This window comes from Boleophthalmus pectinirostris, unplaced genomic scaffold (assembly GCF_026225935.1).
Source record: "Boleophthalmus pectinirostris isolate CB_2022bp ecotype Guang Dong unplaced genomic scaffold, ASM2622593v1 HiC_scaffold_3, whole genome shotgun sequence".
Classification (NCBI taxonomy): domain Eukaryota; kingdom Metazoa; phylum Chordata; class Actinopteri; order Gobiiformes; family Gobiidae; genus Boleophthalmus; species Boleophthalmus pectinirostris.
The window spans coordinates 34,465,863-34,483,330 of NW_026571299.1; the positions used below are offsets into that span (position 1 = coordinate 34,465,863).

General features: G+C 36.5%; 2 protein-coding genes across 2 annotated transcripts; both read right to left on the reverse strand.

The window, feature by feature from the left end:
• Positions 1-61: 61 nt before the first annotated feature.
• On the reverse strand, positions 62-6,789 carry il17rc (interleukin 17 receptor C). The gene is made up of 15 exons (XM_020934124.2): positions 6,653-6,789; positions 5,823-6,103; positions 4,956-5,172; positions 4,601-4,713; positions 3,844-3,955; positions 3,729-3,770; positions 3,519-3,637; positions 2,113-2,169; positions 1,964-2,021; positions 1,648-1,871; positions 1,413-1,466; positions 1,292-1,337; positions 1,095-1,202; positions 965-1,006; positions 62-879 (listed from the first exon to the last, which is right to left on the reverse strand). Exons 2-15 carry the CDS (start codon positions 5,925-5,927, stop codon positions 251-253), a joined length of 1,926 nt encoding a protein of 641 aa, XP_020789783.2. The 5' UTR covers positions 5,928-6,103; positions 6,653-6,789; the 3' UTR covers positions 62-250.
• A 1,028-nt stretch (positions 6,790-7,817) lies between these two features.
• On the reverse strand, positions 7,818-17,375 carry LOC110168635 (inter-alpha-trypsin inhibitor heavy chain H3-like). The gene is made up of 21 exons (XM_020934100.2): positions 17,276-17,375; positions 16,354-16,514; positions 15,431-15,535; positions 13,841-14,003; positions 13,653-13,763; positions 13,386-13,514; positions 13,172-13,288; positions 12,688-12,856; positions 12,509-12,619; positions 12,255-12,436; positions 11,794-11,973; positions 11,598-11,719; positions 11,123-11,358; positions 10,642-10,869; positions 10,448-10,489; positions 10,134-10,232; positions 9,756-9,863; positions 9,140-9,308; positions 8,796-8,944; positions 8,625-8,715; positions 7,818-8,017 (listed from the first exon to the last, which is right to left on the reverse strand). The coding sequence occupies exons 1-21, from the start codon at positions 17,345-17,347 to the stop codon at positions 7,912-7,914; spliced, it is 2,850 nt and encodes a 949-aa protein (XP_020789759.1). The 5' UTR covers positions 17,348-17,375; the 3' UTR covers positions 7,818-7,911.
• Between the last annotated feature and the right edge of the window lie 93 nt (positions 17,376-17,468).

Here is a 17,468-nt window from a genome sequence, read left to right on the forward strand (position 1 = left end):
GTGAGGGGATATATTTGGTGAGTGTCTATTTTTGATACTCAAATAAGGAAGACCATTAGTGTACAACAATTTGCAATATTATTTATAGTATAAGCACAAACAATAATAAATAATATGCTGTAATACTGTAATTATGATGATGCCCAGGTTGCACAGATATGTACATAAAATTGGCGGGGTGAGTGCCTCTTGATCATTTATGGCAATGAGATCTTTTTTTTTTCTTCATTTCACAAAAATAATAGTAAATTTATAAATGATGCAGAAGTCTTGCCTCAGTTTCACATGTTTTTGAGTGCAGTGATGCACAGCCCTTATATCTGTCCCCGGGGAAAGCCCAAGTCCAACTTCTTTTTGCCTGTTTCTGTGCTCTAACCACACACAAGTCTGCCAGCAGTTCTTTAGTCTGGGATGGGAAGTGGAAAAGAGGAAGACCCTGGAGGATCTCGGGTAGTTTATTGTTGAAGATTTTTGCCTCTGTCCACTGAGAGTCAAATGTGACCAGGACAAAGCGCTCCCTGGCTCTGCCCTGGTTTTTGTAGGCCTCAATGGCCAACAGTGAAGCTCTGAAGACATCAGAGTACGGAGACTCCTCCTGGTGGTCACTGATGGGACTATCCTGACAGCTCCAATTCTGTGCCCTGTCCACAGCTCTGGGAGTGAGCACCAGCAGTACGCGCTCACAGGTGCGGTCCATACTGAGCAACTGACAGTGGGCCCAGGGCAGGGGTCCCGAGCTGAGCTGGCCTCTCCGGCTCCACTGATCCACGGTCACACTGAAGCCATTGGAGCAGAGGAGGGACCCCAGGTTGCAAACTGCAGAGGACACCTCCCCACTACTGTCCGGGGGACTCAGCACCAGCACATGGGCCTTGTGAACTAGTGCAAAAAATATATATCTGCATCAGCTATGCACATACAAAAAATACGACTAGGATGAATGAGATCATGACAAGAAACTTACTTTTGACAAGTCCTCCATGACGCCAGCTCCATATTACTGATTCTGGAGAAGAGTGACAAACAGAAGGGCTCATTAAAAGCATAATAACTGGAGTAGTTCAAGATTAATGGAAAAAGTTACTTAAACTTACTTTTGACAAAGTTCCGTAGGCAAAAGGTGACCAGGAGAGTTAGGGAGAAAAGCAGCATCAAAGCAACAGCAAAGAGACTCCAGCGCCACCTGTCAACTGAGACTGAGACTACCACACAACAAAATTAGTAGCACAGTTTTCTTTTCTTCTTTTTTTTTTTTTTTTTTTTTTTTTTTTCTAAAAGGAAAGGCACTTACTGCAGCAGAAAGGCCCCATCTCACTCTGCATTCCCTTGATTTTTAACTTCAGAAAAGCATAAAATATCATATAAATAAAAGCTGTAAGTAATTGTCAAATATGTAAATAACTTTTTCTTACCATCACACAAAGTTCATTTTTGAGATTTATTTCATCAAAGATGCCTGTTTTCTCCTGAAAGTGTGACATGAGATTTCAGACAGAGCAGCAGCAAATATACAGTTTAGTGTGTACTGTTCTTACAAAATGCTGCACAAAGGGTTGAATGTGAACATAATTCAATGAAATTGTCAGTGGATTTCATATAGGCAGCACACATCATTTTAATTACACAGTTGGAGAAATGTATTCTTACCCAGAAACCCTCGCTATTTTGTGTCCAAAAGTCATTCCCCACTGGTTTTCTAAATCCCTTCATTTCTTTGCACGAAGTGGAGCCTGGAGTAATCTCACAGAGCCACAATTTTCCTTCAAGCCGACAGGGGGCGGACACATTCCACAAGAGGCTCAGGTTAGAGTTGTAAAAGCCTTTTTGCACAGATAGTGAAACGTTCTTCCAGATATGTTTACTCAAAGTTGCTAAAAGGTTCAGGAAAGCAGGTTAGATGACAATTAAAAATAGGCCTACGTTCATAAAGGGCTGGGATACACGTAAAATAAATAATACTTACTGTTGTATTTGAAAGGGCAGCTTCTGGAGCGCATGGTTTGTCCATCTCCTTTCCACGCCTTAAACATATTTTAACAAGGAGTTACTGTTGTCTTATGTAGGCTACAGTATGCATGAGCTGTGAAATATATAGTTTGCTAAGCAGCCTACCTGAAAGCACGTGCATGGCGTGACGGACTCCAGTGGAATAGGTTTCCTATCCCAGCGCTACAAATATAAAGCAACACTATATAAGGCGTTATACCATTACGTCGTTTATTTAAATGGAGTACAACATTACAGATTGTTTATTTTTGTTGATAATAAGTAAGTTATTGATAATGCGATCTTTAAATGGTTGTCACGTCACATGTGTATAGGTGAAATATAGAGAACCGCTGACCATTCAAAAAAATAGGCCTATAATATTTTGTTTTTGCTAGATTCTCATCACTCTGAAACCCATGGATACAGGCACCTTCCTCATTTAGAACAAGCATTTTCCTATTGGCCGCAGGTCTATTTGACAAAACGGGTAAACACTGATTTTATGCATACCTAGGGCGGGGCTTCCAAATCCAAACTGCCCTTTGAGCCATTTTTGTTGGCCCTCTAAGCCTCTAAGCTGAATTGGCCCAACCGATTATAGGCAGAACTTTTTTTTACTGCAAATTGATTCAAATTTAAATAATTCTACCACTATAAACTCAATGACATCACATTGTATTGTGACACAGACTTAAAATTAATGTCCCAAACCTTATTAAATGTACAGTGGCTCTCTAATAGCTATATTAAATGCACCACTCTGAAAGACCCACTGTATTGACCATCTGTCTGTGGCCCTCCGCTTCATATACATTTAGATAATACGGAAATAATACATAAAAAAAAGTGTGTCCCTGTTTTTGTTGACCTGTAAAGCCATTAGGCCTCTGTGCCTTGTATCACTTTTTTAGAGCCATTTCTATTGTGCTAATTGTATGAAAACATGCATACTAAACACAATATTATACATTTCCCTTGTTGACTTATGGTGTGATCTACTGCTATATAATCACTTTCACTGGGTGGGACCTACAATTGAAAATCATGGTAGTCTTATCTAGCGCTAATCTTAGCTTACATTTTCCAAGTCTGTCCAATCACATCCCATCACAATACACAACTGTCCCTCTTTTACAGCTATTTAAAGTGTTCACACTAAGTATATCCCACACCATAGTAGCTTGAAATGAAAGGCTTAAATAAAGAAATTAGTCACTCAAACATAAAAGTGCTACAGTTTTACTTTGGCACTAGATTCATAATAATCGCTCCAGTAATCAGTTCATTACAATCAGCAGGGTGCGCGTCTGTTCTCAGTTATCCGTTAACAGTGAGATGTGTCATAGAATCACTGATTAAACAACCATAAATTATGACATAATTAAACTCAGTAAATTTCACTCAGAACTTATATGACACCACCCATATTAAATAACACTGTCTGTTAAGTTAGGGAAGCAAATAATTAAGATTCATATTACAGCTGCATATCAACAAATAGAAAGTAAATACCAGAGTGTAGAGCTCACCTTGCAGGTCCCGTTGATCTCGTTCTGAATGCACACTTCAGTGAGACTGCTGTCATTGCCAATAAAACTCAGCTCCACTTGATTCACTGATTTATTGGTGAAAAAGGTCATTTTGGGTGCTAAAAGAAAAAATATTCAAATTGTTTACATTTTTAAGCATCAAAAACAAAATAAGAAATGCACCATGATCATGCACAGTAGGCTACTTACCATTACATTCTTGTACATAAATGCTTATGTTTGAGCTACATACTGAGGGGAAATAAAAACAAGTGTCAAGTGAATGTATTTTTAAGGATAATAATTACAATCATTAAAATATTACCATCTTTAAGTGATGGAACATTCACATTCACAACATCCACTCTGGCATCTGGTGAGTCAATAAAAAGATGGTTCTCATAGGAAATCATGGCGTTTGTAACTGTCATAGAAATCTGTGAAAGTGACATAATGGTTAAATGGGTGACTAAATCAGGTGGGTTTAGTTACTTCGCATTAAGACTATATTGAGTAATATTTTTGATTAACAGAAGCTCTTACTTTAGATTATAGTTGTATTGGGTTTATATTCAAAATATTATTATTTTTTTATATTTTTTATGGACCATACCAGAATTTTTGCATTGTTTAATGTTTTGTCTGCTGGATTATGTATACTCTCACTAAACTTGGACAGACCCCTCTCAGTCATCATCTGCCCCATGTATTTCCGTGTTCAGGACAATACATCAATCACATTATAATATTAAGGATTGAACTATACCTATCTATTCTGATTCTGAAAATGTTTCTGGTTGAGGTTAGGATCATTTCTGGATTTTGATTAATCAGTGCATCAACAAAATGACAAGATCATTTTGTAAGGTGGTGTCAGTGCCCCATAATTTAAAAAAAAATCCATAATAGGTTTGTAATTGAATAATTTAATGTATATTTTAAATTTAATAATATCTTATTTATATATTGATGCTTTGACTTGAGCACATTTCTGGGACTTCACCCCATGCCCCTTCTGCTTGTGCACTTCTGGTGTGACCCACAGGTACCTCATGCATATTTCGATGTTATTGTTGACATACTTGTGCAGTGCTCTGATGAGAAGGCTTAGCTGGGTTTACGATAAACTCCACCTTTTTGCATTTGGACATCCCCAGTGGTGTCTTATAACAGACTGTCACAGAACACGTTTTAGCTAAAAACAAAGGTGGAAAAAATACATAGAATATGCTGAAAGAACACACCAATATACAAGTTTATCTACAGTATTATGCATTATGGTTTAGTTATATTAAAAGCTTTTGTTGTCTTAATGTGAAAGGGAAAAGTTAAAAGCTTAATTATTAAATTTGCAGTTATAATAGAATTGCAAATATTGACGGAAATGTAACACTGATCAATGTAATCTCTAGAAACATTTGTATTTTTGTTGAATACCTTCATTGTCTTCCTCCTCCATGCTATCGTCATCTTCCAGACCAGAGTGGCCCTCGTCTTCTCCAGGTTTATTCAAATCGACTTTAATTTGGAACAGCAGACAGAGTGCACATGTGTCTCGTCTGCAGCACAGCTTCACTTGTGCCTTCAGATTAGTCACTTCCACTGTATTTAAATCAATACCTGTCCCATCCATCATAGTGCAATCCCTGAGACCCTGAAATATATCCACAAATACCGTTTAACAAAATTGTATTTACCCGAATTTAATGCATGCCCTTATTTCTATTTTATCATTGTTAATGTTGACTGTTGTCGATGTGTTATGTTGTACCATAACACCAAAGCAAGTTCCTAGTCTGTGATTTTTCTTCATTGGCAATAACACATCTTCTGATTCTCATGCAGGTGCATTGTGCAGGAGGCGGCATCCTAAAATTTGTGTCTTGACATTTCAACAGAAATGTACTAAATGTCATAAATGTATCAGTATGTATATTTTCATTTTCATTTTGAATCAGCTCATTTTGAAACATCTTTTATAATATAAAAAATGTGCCATATTTATTTAACGGTCTTTCCACTGACACCAATCCCAGTCTAGAGTTGACTAAGGGAAGCACTCATGAGAAACATTTGTTTTATAACGATGAACAATCAACTTTCTGCCAGGTTTTGTTTTATAAGCCCACAGTAGTTACAGAGATATTAACCATAAACCAGGTCAACAAATCTGCAGTCGCACACTTAATGCAAAGGAATTCTGACCTGTCCTTCATTTTGGTGTTGAACTACAGGAAATCTATAATGACGTGATGTCACGTGAACGCAGTCTATTAATAGCAAACATTATGCTTGATAGTATACCTGAGAGCAGGTAACTTTTCTGTCATTTTTTATGATGTCCAAACTACTGAGTGACAAGGGAGCAATCAGTAAGATCATCCCAGCGATCCATCCAGAAGTAAACATTGTGCACAGAGCCACTGCTGCTCAGAGGAAGCTTCAAGTTCACTGCATTTTTCTCCACATATTTTAGACTGGAGAGCCCTGATAAACAGGTCCTGTGGTTTATGCGCTTGACAGCATAAAGTTGTTCATTAACAGCATTGAAATCGACGTGCAACTCAGATGGGGTTGTTTGTTGCCTAGGAGAGAGAACAAGCAGTTAAATCAACAAGATAAGACATATATGATTGCAAAATATAGACCATAGATACCATATATCTATTACCATTAACATGTCAAGATATTTATTCATTGCATTACTAAAATAATAAATAAGAGGACATTTTATAGCTTTAACAAAAATCTACATACAATAAATTACCATCTCATAAAGTTTCCCCAAAACTGGACAAATACACGCATTCAACCAGGTCTAAAACAGGTCTAAATATGTTTAAATCATATCTAGCTAATCTAAATCTGAACCAGAACAAGTATCAACAAATATATAGACTAGTAGGACAAGAGTGGAACTGCAGTAGACCATGAGTACCACTAGGGTAATTATGTGGTCTACATGTATCATTTTATTTGCCTCATTTATGACTATATTAAAGCCCCATTGTTACTATGAATAGAGTGTGAACAACAATTTGCTTCTAACCGAGTCAAATGATCATTCAACCTTAACTGGGCCATGTAAAAGACACCGGAGCACCACTATAGAAACTTTGGATATACAATCTTACCTGTACCACCTTCAGAGTAGCAGGCTGTATATTGTTGTGTGGCCTTTTTATATCTAAAAACAAAAGTAATTCCTTCTTCTTATGGTTTTGTCTGTAACACTTCTCAGGAAAGCTCATATAAAGTGAACCATGCCCACAGTGAGTCATATAAAAGTTGCTCCACAGTCAACGTCACAGTGTTCCTACTGGAAAGGCCACACCTCTCTGTGTCTGTCTACTGTTTATTTTTCTCTATGGCCTGTATCATGTACCCTTTGTCATTCTTTGAGCTGTGAAGATAGTGCTTTAAAACATTTTTTTTGGACAAACTGTTGATTTAGATCACTGTTTAGATCCTGGAGTACTTTAAAAAAAAAATTCAGTGCTTGTTTTAGACTGACCAGTAACTGATAAACAATAAATGTCAGACTTGATTGTTGCAAGAAAAAAAAAAGTTATTCCTGAACTACAGTGTTTACCAGTTTTTTTCTCTGCTTAAGCTATACGCTTAGTACAGTTACACTTTGGGTCCAGTTCCTGCTTACTGTTCTCACTGAGAACGAGATGAGACATAACGAGACATCAAAATCCATTTTAAGTTTGGATAATGTAATAAATATCAATATTTATGAGTGTGAATGTGTGGGTATATATCAGTTTTATTAATTTTAGATATTCCTGCTCTTTTGCTTCTTGACAATAAAAGCTCTAATCTAATTATGGTATAAAACAAAATATCTTTGTTATATACATTATACATACTAAAGTTTAAAGGTTTGTACAGTATTTGTCTAGTTCATTTACAATTTGTAGTGAATGAAGTATGGATTGCTGTCTAACTGGTTGGACCATTGAGTCTACACAAAGAACACCCCGACTACGAAAAAAAAAAAAAAAAATCTACTCAAAGTGAAGATAGTAAGCAGCAGTTTTAAATACCCTACCATGCATTGCCTGACCATTGCAGAAAAATATATTTAACAACTAAATAATAATGTAAAAATAATCACAAAACAGTATTCTACTGAACAAAATGGTATAACAAAAACTACAAAAACAAAGCACAGTAAGGCACATTCCTAAAATTTCACCTGTCTGTCAACTATCTGTCAACTATGAATTATTCTCTTACATAAAGCTTAAATGACAGTACACGTTTGAACTGCATGAAAAAAAAACGTAAAGGTATTGTCAAAGGGGACTTTATTTCAAAAGTTGGGATTAATTAGAGAGCACACCTATGCAAGTGTAGACTTAATATAGACAGTTTGGTTTAAATGTCAGTTGTAGAAGTCACTGGCTGGTCTCTGGAGAGCTGAGTGAGCAGCCAAGAACCAACAGTCAGCTGTTAGAGCCACTGGGAAACTGTAATCAGTAGCTATGGATCTGCAACATACAGAGAATTTTAGGGTGAATTTTAGTAATCTGTAATCTATCTTCCAATAAATCTAATAATAATCTATTTTCCAATATCTTCTTCTAGTGTAGTGTTGTCACAGTATTAAGAAAGTTACTATGGAAAATGACTAATAAAATTTTTTTAAAAGATCTAAATGTTATATAGCTGTTATTTATGCTTCAAGTAACCACAGAACTGCTTTTTATAACTAAAGGTTCAAACATTATGAAAGTTTCTGGGCTGAATATGACCAATCTTATTGCATAAATGTATATGTCCATTCAGGATCTCGGCTGAACCAATATTTGGAAGCTGATAGCCGATCCAGAAAATTTTTCAGTATCACTACCAGTATCAGTATCTGGTATCGGATACTATCAATTAGTATCTGAGTATTGCTTTATTTTGAGAACAGAACACTATTCATTTATGATCTGCTGTAGCGTATGTTATGGTTTTGCTACTCAAAAAAAACCTTACAGTTGGTTAAGTTGCAGGTACATCTCCATGATTTTCATATTATTTGCATATGAGTATATGATTAATACTCAAGGTATGAATGAACAAACATCCTATTCTTCGCACAAACTGTACCTTCTCACAGGGATCAAGTTGCCTTTAATTTTGACAGACGTTGACCCTATGTCCGGTCTTTCCTCTTCCTCAAAATCCCCGTTATTATAAACTGCAACAACATCATCAAATTGTAAATGATACATGACACAAATCACATACAATTTGAATAAGCATATAGGGCCAACTCACATAAAACTCCTTCAGCTTTGTCATCCAGGGGCATCTGTCTCAGAACAGGCCACAGGAACTTTCTCCCAGAAATCTCATGGATCAGAATCACAAAACGAACTTCTCCAGCTAACACAATGACCTCCTTGTCATTTATGATCACTGTCAGACTATCAAAACATTTAAAAACATTCATCCAGAAAGTTGCATATTGTTATTTAATTTAGGTTTTACATTAAAAAGAAATTATGTTGTATATGTATTTTTTATTTTTAAGACATATTATGCTTTTGTATAGTTATTATTTAATTGGCAATTTCATCAAAACAATTTTTTTAATCTTTATTTGTGATAGTATGTGTTACCTGCCAACAGTGATTTGAGTCTGTTCAGAGTATCGCGCTAATGTCAGCCCCTGCTTCACACTGACACCATCCGTGTCCACCTCAATAGATGTGTCATGTTGGGCATGGAGGGATATGTGTGTAAAACCTCCATTTGTCTCTGTGCCAATCATACCTTTTATGTCAAGTCCTAAATGGAAAGAAACACATTGCAATAAGCTATACCACAGGTGGCTGCAGCTGCTAAAACTCATACTAAAATAAGACTAAAATTTGTAATATTGAACAATGTATATTATTTAAGTACTATGTAAGTTTTCTGGTTTCATTATCTTGCATTTGTTCACACAGGTTTTAAATGATAAAAAACACCTTGTAAGACATTGTGAAGCATTTTCACTCTAACTGTGTTTGACCTGTAGTTTAGTCTAGTGGCATCACCTGCTGTCTCTCCTGAGATACTGTTCCAGGTAAATGCAATAATATCTCTATGGAAACAAGCAGGTTCACCACTGTCCACCAGAAAACCTTCACCTTTAACTGTGTAATGCAATCAATTGTTAACAGAGTCAACAAGTCTGATACTGTTGACTCTGTCCTGATATTATGTGAAAGATACAAACGCAGCATGACTGACCTCTACCGGGGTGGCGCAGTAACGTCACGTTGACAGAGGCCGGGAGATCAAAGCAGAGAGGCAGAGTAAGTCTCTCAGGTCTCAGTAAAAACCTTTGAGTTGAAGGAGCTGGACAGACAGGATCAGTGCTGTGATTCTCAAAATGTTGTGTCAAATTATTTCTACAGACAAAGTCTTACGTATTTTTATTCTGTTTTAATTGGTTGTTTTATGGCTGTTGCACTTTGTTATATTATGTAATTTGATCTGAAAACATTCCATCTTTATTTATGAACTTTTAAATGCAAGGTTTACAAAGTAAATACTATATAGTGGCAAATGGACCATTAGATAGATGAGACAGCAATCTATAGAGAAATCAGTAAAAAAGAAATGTACCTTTAGTTGTAGTTGTAGTAGTGTCAGGAATCATGGTTGCATGTACCATAATGGAGTCCATATCAAAGGCCACATAGTCAGCTTCTCTACTGTCTGTAACTAAAATACATGATTTAATTTGTGACTCTGCAAATAAAGTACAACTCATTAGGTTTAGGTTTGAAATGTACAGTTTACCTTTGTAAATCTATGTAATATATAATCAATAAAAACATGTGGTGTATCATTTTTATACAAATCTGACCATATTATTCTCCAAGTATATAAACTTTGACTGGCTAAAATGATTTTAAACACATTTACCACGTTCATACCTTGAACTTGACTAGAGGAGAAATGGCGTCTCTTGTTTAGAACTATAAAATACCAGAATTTAATTACATTATTTAATGAATTCAAAAAGGCTTAGAAATAATGTGTCTCACCACCTGAATTTGCACTATGCCAATATGAAGTTACAAGGCATTAGTAGTACCATTGCAGTGTGGTGTATCCCCAGAAAACTAACCAAGTGGAAAACCAAGATGATCAGGATCCGCAGGGGGGCCAGCTATGCCATGAAGGCCAGGCAAGGGAGGAGGACCAGGGGGGCCAGGGATGTCAGAAAAGCGAGGCAAGCCAGGGGGGGCAGGGGGGGAAAAGAAACCAATACGAGGAGCAAGAGGAGGGGGGGAGAATCTTGAAACTGGATGAAAAGCACCTCCTGCTGGACTTGCAAGTCTGTGGAGAACATGCCCTGCAAGTATTTGGCAAGGGAAAAAAAAAAATAATTTAAAACAGCAAGAAGCATTCCCAGTATTTTTTGAGTTGATTTAGGGATGTAATTACAGTATACTTCTGAAGCAATTACATTTTTGTTTTCAAGTTTCTAATAAATTAGAACCAAATGTCCTCTTTAGATGATATACTGACCAAACACAAGCTGCTGTTGTTAAATTATTTGAGTGCCTTGAAGGTAGAAAAGCCGCTATGTAAACGTGACCATTTACCATGATGTTGCACACTCAATGAAGTACCAACTGCACCACCCCTTGCACGGTTCAATGTAGGTATCAGTGGCATAGCAGGTGCTTCTCCTTCCTTAGGCTTGTGGAGGACAGCTGAGTCTTCTCCTGGAGGTTTAGTGACCACCATTGATGTGAGAGAAGTCACAAAGCTGTACTTTAGAGATAAATCCATGGCCTCTTTCTTCACTTTGTTCTTCTCTGGTCCAGACAGCTGCAACCTGCAAGTTAGATTCAATTCAAACTGTCCCATAGTAAAAAGTAATTTTACTAAACTGAAATTACAGAGTCAGAAATGCTGACATATATTTTTTATGAATCAATTTAAGTCAGAAATCGCTCTTAAAATCTTAATCATAATACTCAACGCTCTTGCCAGAAATGCCATCTTAAAATCCAAAGTCTAAATATTTATGAAGTAATGATTAATACTGTACAAATAGTCGAATCAGTCACCCACTCTTTCTCCATGAGTTGTTTGACTGTGAGATAGGCCCACACTCTCTGGATGCGGTCGACCGGTGCCATCACAATGGACTCTGTTGTTGTATTTGGTCTTGAAAAAGTCACTCTTGTATTTCTCTGGTGAGATTAAAGCATACCACTTTAGAATGTAAAGAGACCAGTGTTTGTACAGAAGCCGAGGGCATGCTTACAGAAAGGGCCACAACTTCAGGAGTAAAGCTTTCAATGTTGTTGTCTGTGATCACACCTGCCACAACAATCTCTGAGCCATTATAATATTGGCTGAAGTTAGTCTGGGTTAGATTAGAGCCTCCAGTGTAGATCATGGTCACATCTGTCAACAGTGGAGTGGCCACCTCTTCATAGAAGCCCTGTGAACATTGTCTACAGTGTAAGTCCAGTCAGGGTGAGCAAAAATTGTATTTGGCAACAACATATTTGTATTTACAAAACAATTTAATTAACTTCTGTCACACTACTTTACTACGTTACTGAGTGCAACGGGGCATCTGACATGAAACTTTTTTTCATCATTTGTAAAAATACCAGTAAGGGTCTATATCATGATCCTGTTGGTGTGATATTCTTGGTGTTGTAGTCCATGCATTATAAATGGTACTCTAATGTCCTCTGTGACCCTAATGCTAGATACCTGAAGTTGCAGATTAGCATCAGAGTCTTCATATATGCGACGAGCTAAACCATTATTATCCAGGGACATCTTTTCCAGGATCTCAAAGTTAACGTCAAATCCAAATCCAAGGCAGTACAGCGGGAATTTACCTGCGATGGCCTTTTTAACATTAGCTCGGATCTTCTCGGGATTGGTCTCTCCTGTAACAAAATATACATATGTATACATTAATTTGTCTTAAATCGGGTCATGTAAAAGTGTTGCTTAGAAACCTGAGGTGGGGTCCCCATCAGTCAGAAGTATGAGGATCGAGGCTGAGTCTTCCCTGGGGTGTACATTCAGCATGCGAGTACCCTCCAGCACAGCCCTGTTTATGTCTGTGGCTGTTAACCAAAGATTAATAATTTAGATCTTTGAATTGCGGACTATTATATTAACTGTGTACACTTACACCCTCGATCTTCAATGTGCTCTGCAAACCTCTTGGCCTGTTCAATGTTTGCAGAGGTGGCTTGAACAAGTTCTCGTTTCCAGTGAAAAATTTCACTGTCAAAAGTGATGAGCCCGAAGAAGTCATCTTCGGACAAATCACTTAAGATGTGAATTAGGGCAATGCGTGTCTGGAATAAATCAAGTTAATAAATCATGTAATTTTGTTGTATATGCAGATTTAACAAATTCTGCAGAGACCAATGTCAGAAATGGTTACAGTAGCATTTGTTTTCTGCTCAGCAACTAAACTATATGAAGCCGTAATTCCTAAACATAACTGTTATCTATAGCACCCATAATCTTAACAAGGGCCAAAACTTATGTGGATTGTTCAATTTGATTAGACTTATAAAATCAAAGTTTAATATGTCAGAGAAACAATTTCCTTTTGCACAAATTGTCACAGATAATATTACCTCATAATAAACTAAATATAAACTCACTTGATGCATTTTCCGTCCGTGCATTGAGCCACTTTGGTCAATAACAAAGACAACATTTTTTGGTATACGAGGCAGACTGGAGGGAGCAAAGTGATGCACAAAGTACCCATCTCGAGTCTGGATGAGATTTGCATGAAAAAAAAAGAAAGAAAGTAGAAAGTATATATATATATATATATATATATATACACACACACACACATATAATTCTTACTTGGATATCTCCAAATGGGACCTCTCTTTTAACATCATAAAAAATGATGAGATCTCCATTCAAGCCATCCTCTGAACAACTGTCACAAACCTTCTGCTGATCCACAGTTGGATAGAAATTGACCCAGGCCTACATATCAGAATAAAATATTAATACATTTACAGATAATCAACTAAATGAAAGGGGTTCTTTGCAGGGTATGGTGTTTCTGTTTTCTCTGTTTCAAAGAGAGTACCAAAGTATCAAAGTTAAAGGAACAAACTTCACCTGTTGGTCTGTTACTGTTTCAGCAATTGCATTTGCCAGTTCTTTGGTGCTCAGGCCACCTTTAACCTCTATAAACTGGAGTCCAGCATCTTCGTGTATGTGCACATCAACCTGAAAATGACATACAAAACATTGTACACTCAAGTTTGCATTTTTTTTACTTTTTATCTTTTTTTGTCTAAACCTACCTTGAAATCTTTGACAGGCTGCATGGGCCGAGCAAAGATTTGCAGCTCGTATTTGCCAAGTCTGCGTTTGAGTAGCTCCTCGTAGGTGAGTTCAAATGTGACTTTTTTGTGAGCAGCCACGGTAACAGAAGTCTTAAACTCCTCCAGCGTTCTCCCCACAGAACTTAGGTAAACAATGAGCATAAAATGACGCTGATGTGTTTTTGTACAGTAATAGTATGTGAAGAGCTTGGTAACTAAAAGGATTTATGGTTATTACTCTTTTTGAGTGCTAGCCACTCAGCGATCGTAAAAAACTGTAAATATGTTCTTCTAGTGAACAATACCAGGATGGAAGTTGAAAAGGGTGACTCATAGTCTCATCTCAAAGTGTAAAAAAAAAAAAAAATTATAATTATAAAATAAAATAAAAGGGAACATTGAAGGCAGTAGAGCTTGGAGGTTCGGACTTGGGAATTTTAAGATAATAGAAAATTAGTAATAGTTTTCATCTTTCATAACTCACAAAGCTACCAACATAAAAAGGATAAAATATATGATCATATGTGTAAAACTCACAACTCATGAGGCATCAATGAACAGTGTTGGGAAGGTTACTTTTAAAATGTACTCCCCTACAGATTACAGATTACATACACCAAAATGTAGTTTGTAACGTAATCCATTAAATTACTTAAAGTGAGTAACGTAATCTGAATACTTTGGATTACTTGATTTGCTGTAGAGAAGCAAAATCTAAGATATCGTAACATAAGACTTTACTTAACCGTACTAAAAATATTATTGATAGAAGACGAGGAGACCCGTACACGCAGCATGATTTAGTCCTGTTAAATCCTGTTTTAGATCTGCTTAGACCTGGTTTAGTCCTGGTTTAGTCTTGGTTTAGACCTGGTTTAGTCCTGGTTTAGTCTTGGTTTAGTCTTGGTTTAGACCTGGTTTAGTCCTGGTTTAGTCTTGGTTTAGTCTTGGTTTAGTCCTGGTTTAGTCTTGGTTTAGACCTGGTTTGGACCTGGTTTAGACTTGGTTTAATCCTGGTTTAGACCTGTTTTTAGTTCTGCTTTAGTCTTGGTTTAGACCTGGTTTGGACCTGGTTTAGACTTGGTTTAATCCTGGTTTAGACCTGTTTTTAGTTCTGCTTTAGTCTTGGTTTAGATCTGGTTTGGACCTGGTTTAGTGTCCGGAAATGAGTGGAATTACCGGAAAAAAACAAACAAACCATCAAACAAACAAAAAAAAACAGATATAGCCCGAAATGTGAAAACAGGAAAATACCGCCGTGTAATCCATTTATTTCAACAAAGTAACTGTAATCCAATTACCACTCATGGAAACAGTAACTGTAACTGAATACAGTTACTCATAATTTGTACTCTGATTATGTAACTCCGGTACATGTAATCTGTTACTCCCCAACACTGTCAATGAAACACTGAAAAGGAAAATAGTTTTCTGTGTAATAATTATGGGTGAATGCATTATCCCTCTTTATCCCACTTACTATGCTATTTTCTTCCTATTACCATGCTAGTATGTTTTAGAAGTGCAACAAAAAAAATCTCCAAATTATTGATTATTTCTTGTTTGTACCTGACAATTCCTGCACTCTGGCCCCGAGAGACAGCCGCTGTGTATTGATGCTCTGCTTGTTCTTTTGCCTTCACCACGCCGTCATACACTTCACCGTCCATAAACCTACGCAGTCAATATTTCAAAGTTTGGGGATTGCTGGCAGGAAAATTCAATGATTGCAATTGTAGACATTAAAAATACGCTAGTTGTTGTCTTTGAAGTGTACTTAACTTTAGGGGGGAAAATGTCAGCGTATTTAAAATATGTAGGCTAACATGTTGTCCTGCTTGTTTATATCATATATATATATATATATATATATATATATATATATATATATATGGAAGAATACTTTATTAATATGAGTGAAAAGTAACTAATTCAAAATGCTCAGTTTTTTTAAGATAATTATACATTTATGTGTAGATTTTTAAACGTGTTTGTAATTGAGAAAAATAAAACATGTAACATATTTTACCTGAGTACTGATTTTCAGCACTCTTTCCACCGCTGTCTTAAACAGCATGAATGATGATGAAGTACTTTGGGATTTCTTCTCACAATAATGATAATTTAACACAATTTTTGACGTTAGTTGGTATAGAGTTTTATAGCATAGTCATCAATATCTCTGTGTCAAAAGCAGGAAAAAGTGTGATTGAGCTTTCTTAGGGCCAAACTGTCGCTGTTAATTGTTGGGCTTGTGGATATGTAGTTTTTCTAGATAGTTTTGTGCTTATATTTGTGATTTAGGCTATATTTGAAAAGTAGGAATGCTTATTGTAAACTTAAGCAATAGACTGAAATATGACCTGAAAAACTATGGCTTGTAGAGGTCTATAATGGTATAATATTTCTTCTTTTGTATCCAAAAAGTATATTCCGCTTTTTGTAGAAGACATTGCGATTTCTTTCCAATTCTGATGCACTAATTTACGCACATTCTGAATTTACTGATGAAGGCGTTCTTGGGAATCCGAACGTGAAATTCAATCTCTTTAGACTCTTCCATGCGGTTGGCCACGCGGCTCTTGATGACGGTGGTGGCATAGCGGCTGGTCACTGTGGAGTTGATGTGAAAACTGTAGATGTCCCAATCGCCCTGAGCAAACATACATTTCACAACATAATGTGTTTATTTTGTGGAGTTGAATAACAGCTCACTGAAGAGCAGCGCACTCATTTTAGGGGCAGAAAGGAATAAAACTAAATAACTGCAGACACACCCGTCAATTGCTGAATAGCAGTTACAAAACTATAAAAAACTTAAAACTGCTTTCTCTAACAGTCAGCAAAGAGATGTTTAACATAGGCCTAATCAAAAAACAAACAATGACAAATAATGACCTTTGTTCCTTTTAGAGCCACTACAGATTCTCAATAATATGAAGGTAACATCTGCCTCTGTATATCAATGGGTTAAAAATACGTTTCTAATATTAACCTTTTCAATGGTTAGGATGAATTATTTACTTATTTGACATATTTTCACACTTGTCTTGGTTTATTTCTGATTTGAGCTCAGTTTAGGCCTGATAAAGATTTGGTTTATTCTGTTGTAGTCCTGCTTTAGTCCGAAATAAGCTCAGAAATAATAGCCCTTCTGTAGAACGTGGAAGTGCGAATGCACCTCTATAGATTACTATTTCAGCAATTACTTGCTTTCAAGATCACTTAGCTTCAAATAAATTATTTAATAATGCCATACGGGTTCAAAATTGTTCAAGTTCAAGCTAAATTTTAAAGTAGGAAGTTTATATAAAGCCTAATTATGTGCACATATCTGTAATTGAAAGCTTTTGGCCCCAGTTATACTGAATTAAGAATCGCTTGTGGATCAGATTTAGTATTAATATATTGTACCTTTTTGGGCAATGTGGAGACCAGTCCCAGGAGCAGTCCCAGGAGGATGAGGAAGTTGACCCTTCTCTCCATAGTGCTCCCTCTGAACTGAATCCAGTGAGTTGGAAAGGCTTTTAAATACACACAGCCAAATATTGATGTGCACAAAGGACAGTCCTGCCTCTATTCCAGTGAATCCCATGTTACTGGAAAT

Excerpts from the sequence above, each read along its gene's own strand:
- il17rc (XM_020934124.2), bottom strand. The coding sequence starts at position 5,927 with ATGTTTACTTCTGGATGGATCGCTGGGATGATCTTACTGATTGCTCCC. Across the intron at positions 3,956-4,600 it reads CTCATCAGAGCACTGCACAA|ATTTCTATGACAGTTACAAA; the intron begins GTATGTCAACAA and ends TCACTTTCACAG. Across the intron at positions 1,467-1,647 it reads AAAATAGCGAGGGTTTCTGG|GAGAAAACAGGCATCTTTGA; the intron begins GTAAGAATACAT and ends TCACACTTTCAG.
- LOC110168635 (XM_020934100.2), bottom strand. The coding sequence starts at position 17,347 with ATGGAGAGAAGGGTCAACTTCCTCATCCTCCTGGGACTGCTCCTGGGA. Across the intron at positions 12,620-12,687 it reads GCACATTGAAGATCGAGGGT|CCACAGACATAAACAGGGCT; the intron begins GTAAGTGTACAC and ends TTTGGTTAACAG. Across the intron at positions 10,490-10,641 it reads TCATCTTGGTTTTCCACTTG|TTCTAAACAAGAGACGCCAT; the intron begins GTTAGTTTTCTG and ends GGTATTTTATAG.